Raw genomic sequence first — 23392 nt, forward strand, 5'->3', positions numbered from 1 at the left:
AACATGACTTAGTAAATGGTGGCAAAACCCTTGTTGGCAATCACAGAGATCAGACGTTTCTTGTAGTTGGCCATCAAGTTTGCACACATCTCAGGAGGGATTTTGTCCCACTCCTCTTTGCAGATCTTCTCCAAGTCATTAAGGTTTCGAGGTTGATGTTTGGCAAATCAAACCTTCATCTCCCACCACAGACTTTCTATGGGATTAAGGTCTGGAGACTGGCTAGGCCACTCCAGGACCTTAATGTGCTTCTTCTTGAGCCACTCCTTTGTTGCCTTGGCCATGTGTTTGGTGTCATTCTCATGCTGGAATAACTATCCACGACCAATTTTCAATGCCCTGGCTGAGGGAAGGAGGTTCTCACCCAAGATGTGATGGTACATGGCCCCGTCCATCATCCCCTTGATGTGGTGAAGTTGTCCGGTCCCCTTAGCTGAAAAACACCCCGAAAGCATAATATTTCCACATCCATGTTTGTCAGTGGGGATGGTTTTCTTGGGGTTATAGGCAGCATACCTCATCCTCCAAACACGGCGAGTTGAGTTGATGCCAAAGAGCTTGATTTTGGTCTCATCTGACCACAACACTTTCACCCAGTTCTCCTCTGAATCATTCAGATGTTCATTGGCAAACTTCAGATGGGCCTGTACATGTGCTTTCTTGAGCAGGGGGACCTTGTGGACACTGCAGGATTTCAGTCCTTCACGCCGTAGTGTGTTACCAATTGTTTTCTTGGTGACTATGGTCCCAGCTGCCTTGAGATCATTGACAAGATCCTCCCGTGTAGTTCTGTGCTGATTCCTCACCGTTCTCATGATCATTGCAACTTCACGAGGTGAGATCTTGCATGGAGCCCCGGGCCAAGAGAGATTGACAGTTCTTTTGTGTTTCTTCCATTTGTGAATAATCACAACATCTGTTGTCACCTTCTCACCAAGCTCCTTGGCGATGGTCTTGTAGCCCATTCCAGCCTTGTGTATGTCTACAGCCTTGTCCCTTACATCCTTACAAGCTCTTTGGTCTTGGCCATGGTGGAGAGTTTGGAATCTGATTGACTGATTGATTGTGTGGACAGGTGTCTTTTATACAGGTAACAAACTGAGATTAGGAGCACTCCCTTTAAGAGTGTGTTCCTAATCTCAGTTTGTTACCTGTATAAAAGACACTTGGGAGCCAGAAATCTTTCTGATTTCACTCATTAAAATGCAAATCTATTTATAAAATTTTTGATGTGTTTTTCTGGATTTGTTTGTTGTTATTCTGTCGCACACTATTCAAATAAACCTACCATTAAAATTATAGACTGATAATTTCTTTGTCAGTGGGCAAACTTACAAAATCAGTAGAGGATCAAATATTTTTTTCCCTCACTGTATAGACTAATGACAGGAACAATAATTTCCCATATAACTTCTGTCTCATATCTGTTACACTTCTGTCATCGTTCTGTTTCTCCTAAGGATGTACCTAAAACAAGGGAATGGATTAATGATAATTTTACGTTTATATTTTGGATTATTTTTCAAGCTTCAGGGGGTACTTAAATAATAATGTTGTACACAGAAATCATTCCACCGTATCACAAGCGCAATCATCACTAAATGTCCAGCCAACATTTCGGTCTCTTGCCACTAGGGGCAGTAGACTACTCGCTAACGCGCTCCATTGGCTTGCACAATTTCGTATGGATTCGCTTTGGATTGGTCGACGTGACCTCTCCACGTCTGCCTGCGCGTGCACAATTCGAGATTCCCGTAGTTAAGGATTTGCGTAGGGCCGGTTGAAGACGGTCTCACATCAATACTTTAAGTTATTTGCGTTGTATTTGTCGTAGTGACAAAGAACGACCAGAGAGACAGATAAGAAGGAAGGAATAAAAAAAAAAATATTTTCACAATTTGTGGAGCTGTATCATGACTATTTTCAACGAAAAACACATTTCGGTATAGTCTTTCACGTCGCGGTCAGCTAGCAAGGACTATCGACAATTACTTCCGTGTTTATGGGTGTGAAGTTGTCAAAGAAAGGTCCGTGCTTTTCTTTCGGCCTGAAATCGGGAATTTTGTTCATTTTCATCCGATTTGAATGTTGGTCGGCCTGTGAGAGGCTGTTAGCCGCCATGGCTGGTGGCTGTCGGATCCTTTAGTCTTAATATAAGAATATGAGTATTTGCCTTTGGACCTGAAATTGTTTTATTTGGAGAGTCATTCAAAGTGCTGTGAGCAACTTGTAGTTTACCGGCGTTATCTATGTATACTATTGTATGTAGTTTATTACCGCTAACTGCCGTGTTTTTTATGTATTGGCAACTTTGTAGAGGCCCAATTAATGAGATATCTGGCTCAGGCCGTTATTTGAATGCATGTAGACTAACGTTAACTAGCTAGCCAAGTGAAAAATATAATACTAAAGAAAAGTAACGACAGTATATTGCTGAATGTGGCAGGACAACAGCTCGAAACCTGACACAGCTGACCTGTTTGAAATTAGCTGGCTAGCTCGGGCTAGAACGATTTTGGAAGAAGCAGATCTCTGTCGTGGAATTGACGATTAATAGTTTGACGACAGAGGACAGTCAAAGGAAATAGAAGTGGGAGAAGTACTAGTCACTGAAGACGAATTCCTGGAAAATCCTATCTTGTATTCTTGGATTGGAATATGTCGGGTCGGCCCAGAACCACCTCGTTTGCAGAGAGCTGCAAGGCTGTGCCGCAGCCCTCAGCATTTGGCAGTATGAAAGTCAGTCGTAAGTATGACCATAAGTTTTACATGTAGCTAGCTTGCTACATGTTCCTGGCATTTTCTACGTACTTTACGATTCTAATAACCTGCTTCTGCTGTCGTGGTAACGTTTACTATAGAGAACCGTGCTAAACATGCACTACAAAAACGACATAAAGTATTAGCATTTAATCTAGGCTGGAATACCGATACTTCAGATGAATACTAAAGATTGATCACATGGCATTAATTCCATATTTTCGGAAAACTCCCATTTAGAAAGCATTTTTTTAGTTACCCATTGGTATTATTAGTTAGAGCCAACCAAACACCTGCAGCGATAGTATAGTCGCTAACGTCATGTTATCGCCTATTCCTGGGATAATTGAGAAATTTGATTTTACGTTTGAAGATATAATACGCCACCCTAAGATCTTTCAAAACTGTTACTAATTTATATTATTACAAAAGTAGGTTTACTTTTAATACTCCATCTGTAGCCTAGTCAAAATGTTTCTGGCTTGCATGATGAGTGAACGCTGCGAGAGACTGATCATGGGTTTTGAGTGCAATTGTTAGAACTGATGTGCCATTGGTCAAGAAACAGTCATGTTCCAACCATGCAGATCTGATTTGTCTCAATGAGGAATATTGGAAACATTAAATGCACATTTAGTTGGCAGTTATTTTGTATATCAAGTTGCAAACCAAATGTATACTATATCCTTTTGAAAATAAGTAATTTTACCATGATTGTGGGCAGATTTATTTTTATATCAACAATGATGGATCACTATACTCCAATCGACTATAACCGTGGATCCTGCTTTCTGAAAACCTTGTCTGCAGTACCCCTGTCAGCCATTAACTTTCACTGACCGGGGCAGTCGTTATGACCTGGGTCAGACATGACTGGTCAAAGAATGTCTCCAGGCTGCACAACAAATCGAAACCAATGGACTCAGGCCCCAGATTGGAGAGCCTGCGGTATGTACAGCAGGTTAGTGTAGCTTGACAATTGAAGATGGGTCAGGTATGATCCATTCGTATTTTACAATGATTTTTCTCAGTGAAATTACAGCCTGAAACTATATTCATATTTTCCATAGGATTACATTTGTGCCTCACAATCATTTGACTCAGATATTCAGCTAAGAGTGCTTGGTTTATCAAATAATAGTGGGCACATATGCACCTCGGCTGCCTTTTACACCATTAGACTTGACAGGATACTTTTGCTCTACACATTTTGGTCTACTTCTAGTAAAGCTTAAACATCTAGTAAATTAGATTATTTCACACTGTAGTACTATTCAAGCTCCACTCACGGCCAGCCAGGTCACACAGCTAATCAGCACTTTGTTCAGCTCAATAATTGACGAGTTGTTCAGTGGATGGAGTGGTGTTGGACCCTGCTCTGCTCCATGCAGCATCAGCGAACCCAAAGCGATGGGGGACCACACCCGGACATTCTGATTGGTCTGCAGCATCTGCTGTCTGCCTGCGTCTCAATGTATCTATGGTTGGTCACATGACTCCACACCCAGTCATTCCTCTTGACCTACTAGTGCTGTTCTAAATGTCTATGCTCTTCCTTCACACATCAGGGAATTTCTAGCTAGGCCTTGCTGCTTATTTGCTTGCACAAATCTAGGAACTTAAGGAAACGGGAAATGGACTACCATAAGAAGAGGACCATCTAGTTTAAATCATGGTTGTGGCATAGCGGTTAGACCCTCGAATGTGACAGTGCAAAGTGGATAAGTGAGTTAGGGGAGTTGGGGTCTGACAAGGATGGCTTGCTTTGTCATGCTCAACATCTGCAGTATTTACTGTGAATGGTTAGTTGACTAATCTCGGCCATCATTGCCTTCACTCACAAGTGGCAAAAGCCTTAAACCTGTCTTCAACCGGAATCCATGCTTAGTTCTTAAAGGTACTTGGGTTTTTTTTTTTCACCTCAATTTTTCACTTCATAATGGACATTTTCTCAACGTAGCCATATGCCGAATTACCATGTCCATTGTCCATTTAATTGGACCTAGCAGTCTGGTAAATTCAGTAAATGAGCAATATATAGGCCAATGTCTAATTTTACAATACCATAGGCCACATGAGTTACAGGGTTCTAAGGTTAACCGTTTATTTCACGTTGTAGTCAGCCTGCTATTGCATTTTATAGTAGCTTGCACTAGATAATGTTTCAAAATTTGAACTATTTCGGTTTGTGGAAAGTCTTTACATAGGCTAACATTGTTGAATTTAAATGTTGCTGGTGACCTCTCCATAATGTGCTATTGTTTTCTCTTTAAGAACTATGCCAGCTAATTAATAATTTACTGTAAAAATGTAAAACCTTATGTAATCATAAATAGACCTGTAGCTTATACAATTATAACAGCAACACTGGGTTGGGTACAGTCATTTTTTGTGATAGGAGTGTGACATCATTACCTATTTAATTTACTCAGCATACCTGTATATTGAATTCCAACTGTATCAACTAAATATTGGACTAAAATTCCATATTTATTTGAATATGGAATATATATGGAACAACAAAAATGTTTATTTTACATAGAAATGTGGGCTGAAGCATTTCGCATAATTTCAAATTGTTATATGTTCAATCTTGTAAATGCCGGGACAAGCATGTTTAGTTCAGTGAAGTCGCAGTAAAACATAAAATGATTGTGCCCAAACCTCTAGAGAACATTGCTATTGCTCTTTCTAACTCCCTGGGCCCAGTTCCAACAGTTGAAAATGACCTAAAGGGGCGTCATTGTCACCATAAAAGTCGACTCAAGGGGATTTTGCGGCCTGAGTTCAAATACTTGTTCATCCGCGCACAGTTTAACGACAGCCGTCGCACGTATATTCGGTGTGCAATGTACACAACGGCCGTAAATCCGCCCGTACGGAGAAGAACGTGTCATGTAAAGTCTTGCTGGACAAGAGCGGACGGCCAGCCCTGTTCAGTTACATGCCAGGGGGAGATGCAGTATAGCCTATTTCATTACTTATGAAACATCATCGTGAAGTCCTCATCTTTAGGTCTAAATCATTTTTTTATTTCATTATTTGACACTTATCCAGGTGAGAAAATGTCAACCGACCTCAGAAAACAACTATGCCTTTTCATTGTTGTCATGGTATTTTGGTTACCTCCCAGATGTTGTCATGGTATTTTGGTTACCTCCCAGATGTTGTCATGGTATTTTGGTTACCTCCCAGATGTTGTCATGGTATTTTGGTTACCTCCCAGATGTTGTCATGGTATTTTGGTTACCTCCCAGATGTTGTCATGAAAATCTCCTAATTTGTCCCTTCCTTTCATGTGATCTTTGCTGTTGTAATTGCAAAGAAAATACATTTCTTTATGCAATTTTGTTATGAACTCCCCTTTATTCACTGTTGCTAAATCGACAAATGTGAACCTGAGGTTATCAGCCAATCAGTATTAGTTATTGCTTTTGTCTGAATAGATATCCAATAATATTTTGTCATGGGCCTTATTGTAAAATGTTTTGCTCTGTTTCCATGTTATTGATGAAATCTAATACCTTATTTACTACATTTATATCCAGTCATTGTATAATATAAAATAACAAAGAGAATGTGTTATTTAATTTTTTATCATATATTTTTTACATTCTCCATTCAATAAATCAGATTTATTTTTGTATGTTTTATGTTAAAATGTATGGAAAGATAAAAATGTTTTGATTGAATTTGCATCTGTTGAAATTAGCAGCATCATCGATTTCATTCATGCTAGTGTGTAAGAGTACAGAATTTAAGAAATCATTGGGCAAATGTGCTATGAGTATTGGCATCGCCCAAAATGTTTCTTATTGCTCCATCCCACTCATCAGATGCCTTAAGAAGAACATTTCTGCAGTAGTTGCTTGGCTCGTTTAACTGAAAGTTGTTCTCTCCTTTGAAAGAGTTGGTCTACAATCACCTTTTACTATCAGCTGTCTTGCAAGCACTATTACAGCTATGCAGAGGGTCTTGACTTAACCCTTCTGACCTCAGCAGATCGTCTGGTATCCCTTTCTTTCGCTGAGCCACTGTTGCCCCAGCGTCCAGGCCCCTCTATGGGTCCTTTGAGATTGACCCACTGTCGCCCCAGTGTCCGGGCCCCTCTGTGGGTCCTTTGAGATTGACCCACTGTCACTCCAGTGTCCGGGCCCCTCTGTGGGTCCTTTGAGATTGACCCACTGTCACTCCAGTGTCCGGGCTCCTCTCTGTGTCCTTTGAGATTGACCCACTGCTGCTCCAGCATCCAGCATCTTTTGACTCAGCTGGGAGAGAAACTGCAAATAAATCTGGGTCCTTATTGGCGTATTTGCTACGGTCCATGCACATGATGGTATATCTTTCCATTTTTGCCAGACCGTGTAAGTGGAGCCGGCCTAGCAGAGCGAATGTCTCTTACTGACCGAGTGAGTGCCTGACTGACTACCCCTTGTTAAATAGCCTAGTGGTTAGAGACGCGGGCTATGGAATCAACAGGTCCCGCGTTCGCCTTCTGTCACTTTCAAAACACATTATTCCTCTGGATTTGTTCAGGACAGACAAAAACTTCACTAGCTACAACTTTCAGTAGCTACGTAATAGGAAACCTAAAATAAAACCGTTCTAGTGGATATTAGGATTTGTTCAGAATAGACAAACACTTTGCTGGCTACACGATTCTCTTGTTTTTTTCACTTGATGAAAAGGTCAGTTATCGTCACCTATATTGATAAATACTGTATCAGTATCATTCATGAATGGCTAATTAGCTGTTAAAACGACCAGTGGCAAAAGAGGATTTGTTCAGGATGCACAAAAACTTTGCTGGCTACATCCTTCAGTAGCTACGTTATAGGAAGCCTAAAATGAAACCGTTTACTGTTATATTGCAACTTTTTCAAATTGTCTTTGGATTTGTTCAGGGTAGACAAAAACTTTGCTGACTACATGATTATCATCACCTATACAGTAGTTATTGCATCAATGTCATTCACCAATGGCTAATAAGCTGTTAAGACGGCCAGTGGCAAAAGCCATACAGTTCATTGAGGCTATTTGTGGTGGAGGAAAACTTAATAAGAAACATTATTCAGTTTAACACAATGTTTAATGGTGTCTATGGAAATATTCAAACTTGGCGTGATGTTAATGCCAAAATGATATAATGTCAAGAGGCTATACCACAACAACGATCAAAACTTTATTGCAGGCCGGCTGAACTAGGCATACCTGGTTTCTTGTTATTGCTTAACATAACACGTTAACTGGATGGATCAACCCCTGATTTCTAATTGGCTGAAAGACATAGAATGAGACTTCTTACTATTATAATTGTTTTGACGTGTTTTGTAATAGCAATAAGTCATCACTGTTAGCAGTTACGCATTATAATGTCAACTGTTAAGCCCTCAGTCCCACTGTGTGGAATATCTCTTGGGCAGTGTTTATTTCAAAGGACTGGACTCTCTTAGTATTTGGGCTGAACATGTGTCAGGGAATCACCTGCTGAGTCACCATGGCAGAGAGACCATAGTCAGCTGCAAAGCCAAGCAGCGTTCGTTAGCATACCTACTCACCTGAGTGTGGTCTGTGTTAATGTTAAGGAAATGCCAAGATGTTAGACACATTCCCATGGAAAAATATACAAGTCATCGTTTGGTACCTTGAGGGAAGGAACAGGTAGGTTGACTTAATCTCTCACAGGAAAGATGAAAATAGGATATACCCTGAATGTAATAATCATATCCTCTTAGTTATAGGGGTTTCACTGATCTATTTGGTTTTTGTATTATTAACTGATACAACAATATTGCATGCAGAATCGCAATATTTGGTGGAAGAAAAACACTTCTATTTGTCTGCCCATATCATCCAGCCCTAGTAGCAGACTTATTTGTTAAAAAGTTGTTTCATCGTGATTTAACATACTTTTTTAAAACGGTATAAATTTGACGATAGATGGTATGGGCATACTCTATCATTATCACAAAGTATATGTTATTTTTACATTGCAAGTATGCACTCTCAGATTATATTTTCTGGTTTCAAATGCCTTGACTCAAAGCGGTTCATGCATTTCCTCTGCTGTCAGACCGTTTTGGGGAGATGGGGAAACCTTACTGGAATCCTTTCAGTCTCTTTGGTTTCATTATCCGTTTGTTGTCAATGGGCTATACAGTACAGTCCACTATTGGTAGCCTTAGCTTAGCAGGTGACTTAGCATGACAACCTCAACTATATATCAGATTATCCGCGATCAGATCTGGTATCTATCTGGGTCGAACATGACATTGTATAGTTTGTCTTATTCTGAGTTGAATCATGCAACATGGCAAAGGATGTTATATCTTTGTCATAATGTGAAATACCTACCTTATCTGAAATTATACTGAATGAAAATATCCTGATGATATGTAAATATATTGTATAATTCACATTTGCTATGCTTGGCCATTGGTTCATAACAGGTTATTTCAGCATTCATCTCCTTTGCATGTCTGCCTCTCCTTGTGTGGTTTGAGCTCTATACTGAACTAGCAACATTGTTTAGTGGTGGTACTGTAAGCTCGGGAAGATTTTTAAATTTGGGAGAAATGTCAAAGTAGTCTATTTTATAAGAATTTCACTGGAGATATGCGATCAGAAGCTTTGTCATTACAAGGTGTAGTGGTTAGACTTGCATAACATTTATCAAGGAACTGGTAAGAATTATGATTTACAATGGATATGAAAACTCTTCCTTTGTGGGTGAGGTGAAAAAATACTTTCAGAAGCTCTGGAGGGGAGTAAATATAGTTCTTAGGTAATTGGCTGACATCCCAAATTGACTTTTATAGATCTTTATTTGTAGACTGGTCAAGTAATGTGTGATCAAGCTATAGCCTTTTTAACAAATTAAAGCACACATATTAGCAGAACACATTCAATATGCATGTTTACCACAAAGTCCCTCCCTTTTTAAATTAGCTATGTAATTATGAAAACTTGTAGACAGAAAATGCATGTCAAACTTTGAAGTGAAAATAAGCAGGGATTTGATGTCTTTTGGAAAATATTTTGGTTAGGGTACACATTGCAGGGCAAGGGCACAGAGGCAGATAGACAGTGCAAGGCTTCCAAACAAGGCCCAAATGAAAACAACCAGTGGTACTCAGGCGACTGGTCTGGTTCGCTCAGGTTCACGTTCTGGCTTGTGGGCAACGTCTCTGGCTGTGTGTCGTCATGGGTACCTCTGTCTATGGGGTAAAGCACACATAGGTCTTTAGCATAGCATGGCAGAACTTACCTTCTGGGAGCTCCTGTCCAATTTTTTTATAGTGGTCTCGACTGATCCTAATGACAAGCAGTTGTGTAGGGAGGGGCTTGCCCTACGAGCTGCCTCTGGAATGTTCTGACATCTGCTAATTTTCTCTCTCCATGGTCCTACCTTAGTTGGTAACGCGCTCACACACGACGGAGGGGTTATGCGGGAAAGGACAGGCACGCCGCACATTACGGCCTAACTCATATCCCAGTTGGATGGGGTATTGATTGTCCAAAAACATTTGTCCACTGCCTGCTGTGCTGAAGGGTTATATGTTCCTCCATTCAGTGACCGTCACGTTTCAGATGTTGTTTTAACATCTGTCTCATATGTGTTGAAACCAGATAAACAAAGACAAAGGCCCAAAAGTATTCATACCCATGACAAATTTGAGCCATAGTGAATTTTAATGGGACCAATAGGTTTCTTCTGGCTGGAAATGACTTAAGCATGTGACTAAATACATTAATGAATAATGTAACTATATCTGTTTTTAGCCATGACATGCAGTTGACTTGTAACTGACTAGAGAACTACTCTGTTCAGCTGTTCTCAATTTATACATGATTAGAATGCTCTCTCAATTACAAATCCTTTTTAAATGGTATAGAAACTTGCATTTTCTCAAAGATTTTCACCAATTTCAAGGGGTATGAATAATGTTGGACATGGCATTTTTCATAGAAATTTGAAAAAAAACTGAAACAGTTACGTTATTCATTTGTATCTCCAGCACAATGTCTTACCGTGTTTTGTATCTTGTTTTTCAATTCCAGCCAGAAGAAACCTATTATTCAAATTAAAAATCACTATGGCTTAAAATTTGACATGGGTATGAATACTTTCGGTGGTGAGCTGTTGTAGCTTGACGGAGTTTGAAGAAAAGTTAATGTGCTATTGCGCAGCAAAACTGTTTAGATTGGACTTCTAATTTAACTATTTTGGACTGACTAAGTAGGTAAGCTTGCCAGTATTATGCTGAATCCGTCTGCCCTGCTTTTGCCTGTTCACAGGCCCCTCCGCACACCTCGGTTTCAAAGCTTAGGGAGTAACGTTTATCGTGGGTGTGGTTTAGTTAGTAATTAACCCTGCGTTGTCCACTTCTATCGAGTGTGTAACAATATAACCTCAGTGAGGTATATTATTTTTGAGTCTGTACAATTTCACACCATAATGAATATGCTAACAATTATTTCTCCCTTGCGTTTTTCTTAGTCTTCGAACATAGATAAAATGCCTCCTAAGTTGAATGTGTTCTAGTCATTGTCATCTAGTGTTGTTCATACTTTATCCTGTGAAATGTTGGTAATATCTTTTAGATGACAACAGCAACCCTGTCGTGATAACTTTATAGACAAGCACATCAGCTGTGGAGCTTGAATGGTTGCCTGCTCAATCCAGTAATGGAAAGCGTTGCAGTAACTGTGTACACTCGTGTTTCTTCAGATTTCATTCTAATATGGAAAATGCTATTGCTAACTTGGCAACCGATTGTCCGGTTTGTTTCGTCTGCCCACAAATGTTTCGCTTGTGTGGCAACACGCTCTTTCTTTCACTAGCTAGCCAAGGAGCAGTAATGTTGAGCTTTGCTGACAATGTTGGCTCTTGATCGCGATGATGTCCTGCATCTGCCAAAAGATGTATGCCCTTATCATTTATAAAAACTTTTGAGATTTGCCTTTCGCTTACATTATTATGATCATATACGGGTCTAATTTTACTGCTGGCTCAATCTTGTCGCAGTATATCGTTTTATGAAAACTTAGACGTTCGTTCTTTCTGTTAATTGTTAATGGGGGAGAAATTAAATTCCAAGTTACATTAATGTGTTGTCAAATTAGAGTCCGTGCTCTTTAAAACAAAGTTAACTTATAATTGTGTTTTGGTTTTTGTACTATGTCTGTTTTTTTGAATTGTGTGAGAAAATATGATTTATTTTGAGAATTTTCTGTAATCAACAGCAGCATTCTAGAATTCTATTGGGTTAAATAGAAGTTCTCCGTCAATTCAAATTGCATGGGTCTTTTTAGGGGTTGCTCATGGGGATTATCTAAAGATTGTCCTTTCAAATATATCGCCTAATTATATTTGAGGTTTTCTTTAACACTTCAGTAAGTATCCTGATTCAGCTGTGATATTATGTATTGAATCGTAACATGTGTATAGTGATATATCGTGTAGCAAGGTACTTGCTAATACCCCCCTCCTAATTGACATAATCAACCTATCATCAGGTCTTTAATTTGAATAAAAAATATGCAGCCCTTTGGGTCCCCAGGACTACGATTGGGAAACACTGCACTACCCACACCAGCATTTTTGGGTGAAACACTTGGGGGAAACGTAACGGCCGGGCCCAGCTGTTTCCCTGCAGCCATGCGCTCCGCTCATAATTACATTCCTCCTGTTTGTCTATGTGAATGCATCTGTCTCAGCCTGTGGTGGCTGAGTGTGGCGGCCCGGGTGCCTGGTCCCAGATCTGGAGAACTGGCATTAGCGGCCACATGACGCAGCTGCGGACCTAGAACAACTTGTGACGCTGGCTGAGCGTGCGCGTGTTTGTGTGTTGAGAGAGACCGTTTTGATTGCACAGCTTTTTTCCCCCCAAGATCGCCAGAGTGATGACTGAAATGGCAGCTGTGTCTGTGAAACCAGATCACCATCATTGCCACCTAAGAAAATCACGTGTCGTCTGGGTCCACTTGTCTGCGCCGTCTGTGAGTTTTGAGGGAATGGACCTCGACCTACTCCTACTTGCTGCACACATCTGATAATGTGCATCTATGTAGTTATCTGATAATAGGCGACAGTTTAACGGCATGATGATAGTGAGTCAGTGTACCGGGGGAAATGATTGGCTTCGATATAGCTGCGGATGTGGGACGATCCTCTGGCTCCTGTAGAGTGGGGAAATGGCCCACCCCCCCTGCCTCCTCTGGAATGAGGGTGTGAGAATGTAGGTCACTGTGCCCCGGACTCTGTACTACCAGGATGCTTTTTTAGTGATTTCTGCCTTACAGGTGGCTTTGCGTTACCTTTCTGTCACATGACATGAAAACGTTCTTAATTACAGTAGAACACCAAGCTTTCATGTGTTGTTCACCGCAGTCCACGGTGCAACCCATTGAAAGTGTATCAGAGAAAATGTGTAGCACTTCTGTTAAAACATCCCCTTGATTACCCCCGGAGGATACGGTTATATTAAACAAAATATACGCATCCAAGCATCCTGTGACACTGTTTATGACAGTCTATTTTACTGTGCCTGTTAGCCATACAGTATTTTTGTTTGTTCTAGTTCGAGGTCAGTTAGGGGTCATTCTTTTGTCTGGACTGTTGGTACACCACAGCCAAACTAAGCCTTAAGGCAGGGCCCCCACTTTAATACTATTTGCACCAAAACTTTTGTTTTCAGTGTTGCTAGAAAGATGTTGTTCTAGTGTCAAGAGCTCATCTGCTTTTCATTTTGTTTGTTTCTTTGTGTGCAACTATATTTTTCCATTTGGTTGCACACAAAGTTCTTGTGTGTGCGTGCGTGTGTGTGTGTGTGAGCGCAGAAAGTGTGCAGAAAGAAGAGAATGTCTCATCTCCAGCTTACCCTGCAATTGCAGCTATATTGTTTGAGATAAAGATATTGGTCAATTAGTTATTCACACTAAATGTCATATCTGCTGGACACAAACAGAAATTAAAATGTTTTAAAAGACAGTGTCATTATATACCAGTAACTACATACAAAATGGCTACAGAATGCCGTAATAACTAATGACATATGCAATACAGGCTACATATAGATACAGTCAATTAGGGATTAGGATTCTTTTGGAATATGTTTCTCATTTTATAATACGTAAGTGGAACATATAGTTCCTGTATTTTACAATACTGGTCAAAAGTTTTATAGCACCCCCATTTTCCAGTGTCTTCCACTCAGACATCAGATCATCATTAACTTTGAACACATAAGGCCCTGGCTGTATGGTACAAGGGTGAATGTTGAGACAAGGGACCGGTTCACTCTTTCCTTACGCTTACTCTTTTTCATAGGCCATATTAACACGCGCGCGTGCACACTTTTATAACAATACAATACAACTATTGATATGTTATCGACATGTCATCAAGAATGCTCACATTGTTCTGAGTCACCCACTGTGCAATGGCTCTGTCTTCAGGTCCCGAGCCACAAGCCCAGTGCATGTCATAGTTCTCATTTTATTGTTATGTGCCGTCTCCTTCCTCGGTTCATTCGATACCCGCAAAACAACGTGTGCTTGTAAATGTGTTGTCAATTTGGATAAGAAATCCTGTCATGTCAGGCTGTAGTAAAGTTAGGTTTTTCCATGTTTTTTTGCTTGCCATGTTTGTAGCTTGACTCAAATGAAGTGTCATTTTTATTTTAGATTATTTTCTGTTTGAAGGAAATGAAAAGCTTTGTGTGTTAGGATTGTGGGGATAATTCTTGCCACAAGCCACCAGAACAGATTCCGTGCCATGCTACAGCAATGACAGAGCCTCAGTAACCCTTCACTGTAGGGGTCAAGGACATCTTGCACCAGGGCCCGGCGTCGCCACATTACGTCAGCGATCTGACCATATAACTTTTTTCCACTGTAGGCCTGTGCTTATGGTTTTGGCACCGCTGAACTCAAATGTGCATTTGTCTTTTGTAATGAGGCAGTTGCAAAGGAAAAGCCATATCTCAGACTGGCCAATAAAAAGAGAACATTAAGATGAGCAAAAGAACACAGACACTAGACAGAGGAAGAACTCTACCTAAAAGGCCAGGATCTTCACCGTTGACGGTGAGACTGGTGTTTCGCAGATACTATTTAATGAAGCTGCCAGTTGAGGACCTGTGAGGCGCTGTTTCTCTAACTACACACTCTAATGTATTTGTCCACTTACCCAGTTGTGCCCAGGGGCCTCTCACTCTTTCTATTCTGGTTAGAGACTGTTTGCTGTTCCAGGAAGGGAGTACTACACATCGTTGTACGAGGTCATCAGTTTATTGGAAATGTTTCACATGAAATAGCCTTCATTTCTCAGAAAAGGAATAGACTGACGGATTTCAGAAGAAAGTTCTTACTTTCTGGCTTTGTTCCTGAGAATCAGCCATTTCAGCTCCAATAGTAATTTCCAATATTAAACCTTGGAACGGTAGTGTTTATCACACACACACACATATAGCTCCGGAAAAAATTAAGAGACCACTGCACCCTTTCCAAAAATGTTGAAAAGGAAGTTTTGATTGAGGAACAGAAGCCTTCAATTTGCAGTGGTTTCTTAATTTTGACCCTTCTGTTCCTCACTCAAAACCTTTTTCAACTTTTTTTGGAAAGGAAAGAAAAAGGTGCAGTGGTCTCTTCCTTTTCCCCCAGAACTGTGTATGTCTGTGTTGTGTGTGTGATCAGCAGGGTTTATAGGCTAGTTTATCTGCTTGCTGATTCAGCTGTCGGTGGGACATAATGCACAGTAGTGCAAGTGGATGGATAGACTCTGGTGCAGGTCCTTCAAAATAGAATTTCACAGTATGGATAAATCCCGCCCTCAGACCAGGGCAATTTAACTGGAATACCCAGAAGGATAGGCTACTCAACATAGCCTGACCCACCCATCGCGGAGCATTGACCCGAGTGGTCATGTCAGTTCTAGTAATTGTATTTCTATGTCAGGAATCCAATTGCGTCTGACTGATACTGGCCGATCTCTTTAGTCAGCACGCGTTAATCTGAGATACGACAGTAAATGGACGGATGCCCCATTGTTTGACCGAAGGATTAATGCACAGCTGCCTGTGGGGGGGCGCGGGGCGCGTAGCAAGGGTCAGGGCAGAGCTTTTCATTAAGAGACTCCTCTTCTAATGGGCTTTGCCCAGTCTCTCCTTTCAGACCTAGCGATGACGACAAGGATTTGGGCAGGTTTTAAAGGATTTGCCACAGGGAGGGGTCTGGGGCCTACTCCCTGGTTTCGGGTTTGTCTATAGAAATCTGGATGATAAACGGTGGCCTCTGATTGTAGCCACTATTAACTGCATTAAGATAATGAAAATGGTTGTCAAAGCGGTTCTCTCTAATTGTCACTATCTTTAACTGGCAGCGATCACCATTGTTACAAACAACATTGTCCTCATTACAAGTCTAACCCCTGCTGTAGTAACACGTTTTCAGATTTCTGGGTAGTTTTTATGTTGGTTGTTACGTTTCAGAGGAGATTTAATTTGGTGGCTCTCTCTGCTCAGTTCTAGTCTGCTCTGTCAGGCTTTGACAGCGCTGACATTTAGATTCACTTCATGCAAATATTTTTATTTGTGTATGCCCCTGTACATTATTTATATAAACTGATAGTTTTCTTGAAAATTATAATGTTGTGAAATTGTCTTAACCCATCAAATCCCATAAAATATAACCCAGCTAGTTGAATTAACTGAAGTCATTCAAATGAGTGGTGAAATTCAGTCAGTCAATAAATTTTTTAACAAAACCTTTTCGTATGAATATGTATCCTACCAATGAATAATGAATTACATTTGCATAAATTATTGAAACCTGTGCCTAATTATCAGTTATGTTGTATAAAAAATTTAACCTGGCTTGATTTCTTTTTCTCTGCAAAAGTGAAAAGCAGTTGACTTAGCTGGTGGACTGCATATGAAACCTGTGATGTAGAAATCCACCACAAAACATTTGACTGAAAAATACAGTTGAACGAGTCACTATAAAGAACTTGTTACCCTTGAGTTGGTGAAAGGTCGTTTGCGAACTGCACGTCACTATTAACAGCATAGCTGCCGAGATTTCTGTCTGCTTCTCCAGGAACCTTTTAAATGATCTCCAGCACACTTCCCCTGGGCCACCACATAATAGCAGTTTGTGTAGAGGCAGGTCCAGCAACGTCTGCTTCTCTTTAATCTCATGGCTCGCTGTAGTGCCATGGTGAAAAAAGTTCACCCGACCAAGCATGCATGCGTTCTGGAGCTTTCATAGTATAACGGCTCCATCAATGCCACAACAGGTATTGTATTAGCAGCATTGTCCATCACGATGGCTGGATCTTTCTCTCAAAACTCCCACGTGTGTAACCCCTTCACAGAGGAAATGGGTAGATTTATAAAATCTTTTTCTGGATTTTAAGAATCAATTTCAGATCGTCCAAACAAAAGAACAGGATATATATATTTCCTGGACTAGGCTTAATCTCTGTTTAGGCCAAACAAGTGTGTGTCTGTTTGCACTATGCACACACCACAATTTAAATTCTAATTGTAAAAGAGATTGCAGGGTGCCAACTCTCCTACAAGATATAATCACTGGTGTACAGCTTAATCTTTAAGTACGACGGGATTTAAAGTCAATGGAAAGATAATCGCCCTGTATTAACCAGACCAATTTGCTTATGTTCCTGACAATGTCTGAGATTAGCCTATTAATTCGGCTGTCTCTAGAAGATTGGTGAGATTGGCTGCCAGGCCACAGTCATGTTCATTAGGACACACAACTGGGAGATATTTAAGACGTTTTCCCGAGGGAAGACATTTACTGTAGCTTTTGGTATGGACCATGTAGTCCCTCGTTGTTCCAAACTAATTTGAGTTTATTCACTTAATGGACACTCAAATCTAGGCTAATATTTTCCAATCATTATTTTATCTCAACAATCCTCATTCTGAAGAAGTAATTGCAGTTTAAACTTTGTGTGTAACCTATAAAAAATAGCTGTCTTTAAAAAACCTGTTTTCAATTGTATGTATTCAGCTTTTTTCAAGCATATACACCGATCAACTATAACATTATGACCGCCTGCCTAATATTGTGTAGATTACCTTTTGCCGCCAAAACAGCCCTGACCCATCGAGGCATGGACTCCACTAGACCTCTGAAAGTGTGCTGTGGTATCAGGCACAAAGATGTTAGCAGCAGATCCTTTAAGTCCTGTAAGTTGTGAGGTTGGGCCTCCATGGGTCGGACCTGTTTGTCCAGTGCATCCCACAGATGCTCGATTTGGATTGAGATCTGAGGAATTTGGAGGCCCCCGTTGTGTGTCAACGCCTTGAACTCGTTGTGTGTCAACGCCTTGAACTCGTTGTGTGTCAACGCCTTGAACTCGTTGTGTGTCAGCGCCTTGAACTCGTTGTGTGTCAGCGCCTTGAACTCGTTGTGTGTCAGCGCCTTGAACTCGTTGTGTGTCAGCGCCTTGAACTCGTTGTGTGTCAGCGCCTTGAACTCGTTGTGTGTCAGCGCCTTGAACTCGTTGTGTGTCAGCGCCTTGAACTCGTTGTGTGTCAGCGCCTTGAACTCGTTGTGTGTCAGCGCCTTGAACTGCTTTGTGTGTCAGCGCCTTGAACTGCTTTGTGGCAGGGCACATTATCCTGCTGAAAGAGTCCAATGCCATCAGGGAATTATTTTGCCATGAAAGGGTGCACATGGTCTGCAACGATGCTTAGGTAGGTGGTACGTGTCAAAGTAACATCCACATGAATGGCAGGACCCAAGGTTTCTCAGCAGAACATTACCCAAAGCATCACACTGCCTCCGCCGGCTTGCCGCCTTGGCATAGTACATTCTGGTGCCATGTGTTCTCCAGGTAAGCAACAAACCCGGCCATCCACGTGATGTAAAAGGAAATGTGATTAATAAGACCAGGCCACCTTCTTCCATTGCTCCGTGGTCCAGTTCTTATGCTCACGTTCCCATTGTGGGTGCTTTCGGCAGTGGACAGGGTCAGCCTGGGCACCCTAACTGGTCTGTGGCTACGCAGCCCCATACGCAACAAAGTGCATTGCACTGTATGTTCTGACACCTTTCTATCAGTATTAACCTTTTCAGCAATTTGAGCTACAGTAGCTTATGTGTTGGATCTGACCACACGGGCCAGCCTTCACTCTCCACATGCGTCAATGAGCCTTGGCCACCTGTCACCGGTTAACTGCTTTTCTTTCCTTGGACCAGTTTTGATAGGTACTGACCACTGCAGACCGGGAACACCCCACAAGGGCTGCAGTTTTGGAGATGCTCTGACCCAGTCGTCTAGTCATCACAATTTGTCCCTTGTCAAAGTCGCTCAGATCCTTACTCTTGCCCATTTTTCCTGCTTCTAACACCTCAACATTGAGGTCAGAATGTTCACTTGCTGCCTAATATATCCCACCCACTGGCAGGTACCAAGATAACAGGAGTATCAGTGTTTCACCTGTCAGTGGTCATAATGTTGTGGCTGGTCGGTGTATAAGGGTATTATGTACAGTATGAGTTAGGTTTGGACACAGTCCTTCAAGAGTATTTCTTTGTTTTTCTATTTTTCGTGTTGTAGAATAGTAGTGAATACATCAATACTATGAAAAAACTCATATGGAGTAAAAGTAGATGTCATAATGTAGGTTCTTCAAGGTAGCCAACCTTTGCCTTGATGCGTTCTCTCAACCAGCATCCTGAGGTAGTCATCTTGTTACAAAGTTAATTTGTGGAATTGTTCTTCTGAAAGGGATAGTTTGACATAAATCCATATTTGGGTGACATTCCACTTGTTCTTGAAGGCTCACAGAGTTGTTTTTCACTACAAGCCATCATTCACCTCTGTCCCAGCCTGGAATTTGCCTTATTAGCGTTGTACTGAGCCACAAAATAATACACTGCAAGTGGAAAAACACTCCAAAACACTTCAGACAAAGACTACTGGTGTTGTTTACCTCAAAGTACCTGTCAGTTTTGTATTCCCCCAGATAATCTTTTAATTCTTGCTACCATAATTCCCCGTTTATTAGCACCATGTATAAACTGCACCATAAATTTTTTTGTTTGTATACAAACCTGAATATTTACAGCACTCATTTACCACATTGCCTGGATAATTTACCTTTACCACAAAACCCCTCACCCTAACGACAATGTTTCTAACGCTGACGTTATAGTTATTTGTTATAATATGAACATTAATATGACTTACTTGCTACCACTATGTTATCTAGATATCTAGCTACTTCTAATTTTAGCTTGTTACATCAGTCCACTCATAGGCACAACTTTAACAGGTGACTTTCTGGTGCAGTTGATTGATGTTGGCTGATAAGAGTTCAATAATAGCCCTACAAACAGAATTCACCTGGCAGTGCGAGAACATGACTGGTCCACAAGGCTGTGTTGGTCACATTTTAGTTCATGGGGTTTCTCATTCTTTGATTGAGAGCTGTATGCTTGTTTCAGTTATTGTGTCCCCTTTATCTGAATATTGTGAACATATCCTTCCACTGCATATTGCAATGCCTCGATCTGGAGGGTATCAAAGAGGTATTACTCCCCCCAAAAAATGAAAAAAGTAATATGCTACTTTTCCCCTCAATGCTTGGTTGTTTACAGTAGTTGCCGCTTGCAAAGAAGCGCAGCTTGACGGGCGTAAAGTAGCAACAGTAACTAAGATAGGCAGGCCTTTTGCGAAAAGGTCTGTTTTCACTAATTAATTACATTAATACTAAACATCAGTCATAGGGTGCTACCAAAATGAATTTGTTTCAGAATAAAATGTTTTTGAAAACCGTGTAATACCAATTGTATCCTATTTGTGTATACGCCATTGTTTAGAAATGGGAAATTACGGCATATGAATTCTAGCAACAACTAAACGGATACTTCCTATTTTTACCAGTCAGTTCACAAAAGGTATCAATCTGCATTTTTTGTGGAAATGTAAACGTATCTTTGAACTTTGTAAAAAACAACCCAAAACAACCACTTAGCATTCGCTAGCTGCCGATGACGTAATTGCTGATTAACAGGCTGTATGTTGTGGCTACAGAAAAGAGTTTTCATATTGCCAGTTTTAAGTCACCAAATTCCAGCAGGCTGTTTGGTTAGTATGCAGTAAAAACAAAAAACAACACCCAAATAAACATCAAATGTTTCATCTATTCTTCGTTCGTTCCACCAGTGTATAATTCACTTTTCTTCACTCAAGTTTGAAGTGTGGAAGACTGCTGATGCTAGCAGGTGTTTATTTGCATTTCTAACCTATATTCCTTTTGTTTTGTCATTAAGATACAAAAACGTTTAGGGCCAAAAGAATGGGTGTAGAGTGATTCAGGTCTGGCTGTTACCTCTAGTCTCTCAGGGCTCCTTTCCAATAGACTTTAATTTTCCCATTGTCAATTGTTGCCATGGTGGTGTGTGGGAAAATGTTTCATGCCTGTAGCTCTGCCTCAAAATAGGAACAGATACCATATTACACAGTGCTTAGAAGTTCGCACCCTCCCCCGTGTTATCAGAGACAAAAAGTATGGTACTACATCCTCATTTTCATCATGGCCATTACGCCCACAACATATCCAGCTACTGGGCGTTCAAACTGTCGAATGTCCACCAAAGCTCATTAGTAGTTGTGCTCATACGATATTACTGACAGCTGGTAGAGATTTGTGATTCTGATTTTGGTGAGAACCCGTGTGTGGAGATGCACTGGTGACAGTGGGTATGTAGCCTGATGCTACAGGAGCCGTTTTTTCTTTTTTAGGGTATGGGTCAATTTCTCTGAAATTCTTCTGAAAAATAATTATGTTCCTAAATAGAAAGCATTGGAATTTTGTTTGCATTTTTGGGTGGTTTGGATAGGTTGTTCTTCCTGAATGACTGAAATTGACCCCATCCCAAAGTCTTCGTGTAACTAAGGACAGGGGCCGACAGTTGTTCTTTGTCTCATACCGTAACTCTTACGGGACATTTAGATATTCTCTCTCCCTCGTTCTCAGGAGACAAAGATGGGAGCAAGGTGACCACCGTGGTGGCAACTCCAGGCCAGGGACCCGACAGGCCGCAGGAGGTCAGCTACACAGACACCAAAGTCATCGGCAACGGCTCGTTCGGCGTGGTCTACCAGGCCAAACTGTGTGACTCCGGGGAGCTGGTGGCCATCAAGAAGGTTCTGCAGGACAAGAGGTTCAAGGTGGGGATGTGGGCACCATCATAATGATGTCACTAGGACTGTACCTCCCTCACTGGAGCACCACGCACACACTTAAGGAATAGTGTTTAGATTTTTCTACTCAAAAAGATCTTTATCCCCCTTCATACTTTTGTCCATCGCTCAAAGGATGTCAAATTTAATAGAGCTGCCTTTCTACTGCTGACTGAATGGAGTCTGTGTGTGAGGTTACTAGTCAGTGGGGATGGGGGCGAAATAGATAAAGCAATATATCGCAATATAAAAATAAAATAAAACTATTTGTTGCTGTAATGCATATGGGCTTACTTGTCTAGAGCACATCCATGTATCATAAAGTTATTTCGTAAATATTTCCTCGAAGTACGCACTATGCCGTCAGAATAATATACTTCCAAAGCCTTTTCCTTCATGTCCTACTTTCAGACGGATACTTTTCGGGAGATTGACATCCTCGCTGGAACTGTATTATCCTGAATTTGTTTTGTTGCCTGTATGTTGTCAAATGTCAGCGCAGTGTGTTGTGGGTAATGTCTGCTTTGCAGCTGGGTGACGCAGTTATCCATTCATTAAACTGAAGTTTCAAATTTCTACTATCTTGAATATTACTCTTTCTGAATAGAAACTCAGTCTTTACCAAATTGAACACTTCTTACTTTTTAACTTTGATTTAAATTGATTCAGTTTTAACTTCTAAATTGATGCAGTGTAGTTTCTTTAAGCGTTTCTACAACTATGTAACTCTTTCACATGCTGATACTGGCTTTGTAGCATTGTGTTAGGCACTAAAGTTATATAGTAATTAGCCAGCCAGAGCATGTGTAGAGATGGTGTTGTGGTGTCCCAACAGATTTATGGTTTTATCATTAAATAAAAACAAAAGAAGTAGTAAATCTCAAAATCGAATTACAGTACATACAGAATGGCGAGAATTGCAATGCATATCATATCAGCACCTGAGTGTCACGATTATATTACATTGGAAGGGTCCCTAGCAGGTGCACAGCCAATCAGGTGTCACTTCTAGCTGAGTGGCTGCTCTGTTACAGTGCAGTACTGCCCAGCACTATACATCCACATTAACAGGCATTTCGATGAATCATCCTGGCAGTTTGCCTGAGCATTATGCCCCTGATACCCTGTGGTGTCATATCGCATAAGAACACCCGCCCCTCTTCCGAGCTGGAACTGGGCGGAGTCTCGTCCTTTTGAATTGATTAATAATAATGATCACGTCCAGAGGTGTAGTTTGGGGAGGCATGAATATTACAGGAATAGAGTGAAAATCGAGTGAAAATCCCTGGTCCCATTGACCCTGGACTCCTACCTCAACATTCGACGGCAAAGCTACATCCATGGATTTCCTCATAGTCATTATCGTTAATGAGCTGAATTTAGTTCATGACTGAAGTAATTTGGTTG

The 23392-nt window shown here is 40.9% G+C and overlaps 1 protein-coding gene across 4 annotated transcripts in view; it reads left to right on the forward strand.

Annotated features, from left to right (window-relative positions):
- Positions 1–1818: 1818 nt before the first annotated feature.
- The window catches only part of LOC105031009 (glycogen synthase kinase-3 beta), a 37747-nt gene continuing 16173 nt past the window's right edge, over positions 1819–23392 (forward strand). For all 4 annotated transcript variants that reach the window (XM_010905176.5, XM_010905178.5, XM_010905177.5 and 1 more), the window contains exons 1-2: positions 1819–2746; positions 21780–21973. In XM_010905176.5, coding sequence (XP_010903478.1) covers positions 2659–2746; positions 21780–21973 — 282 coding nt within the window. In that variant the 5' untranslated portion in view covers positions 1819–2658. The remainder of the gene's footprint in view (positions 2747–21779; positions 21974–23392) is intronic.

Source organism: Esox lucius, chromosome 22 (genome assembly GCF_011004845.1).
Source record: "Esox lucius isolate fEsoLuc1 chromosome 22, fEsoLuc1.pri, whole genome shotgun sequence".
Classification (NCBI taxonomy): domain Eukaryota; kingdom Metazoa; phylum Chordata; class Actinopteri; order Esociformes; family Esocidae; genus Esox; species Esox lucius.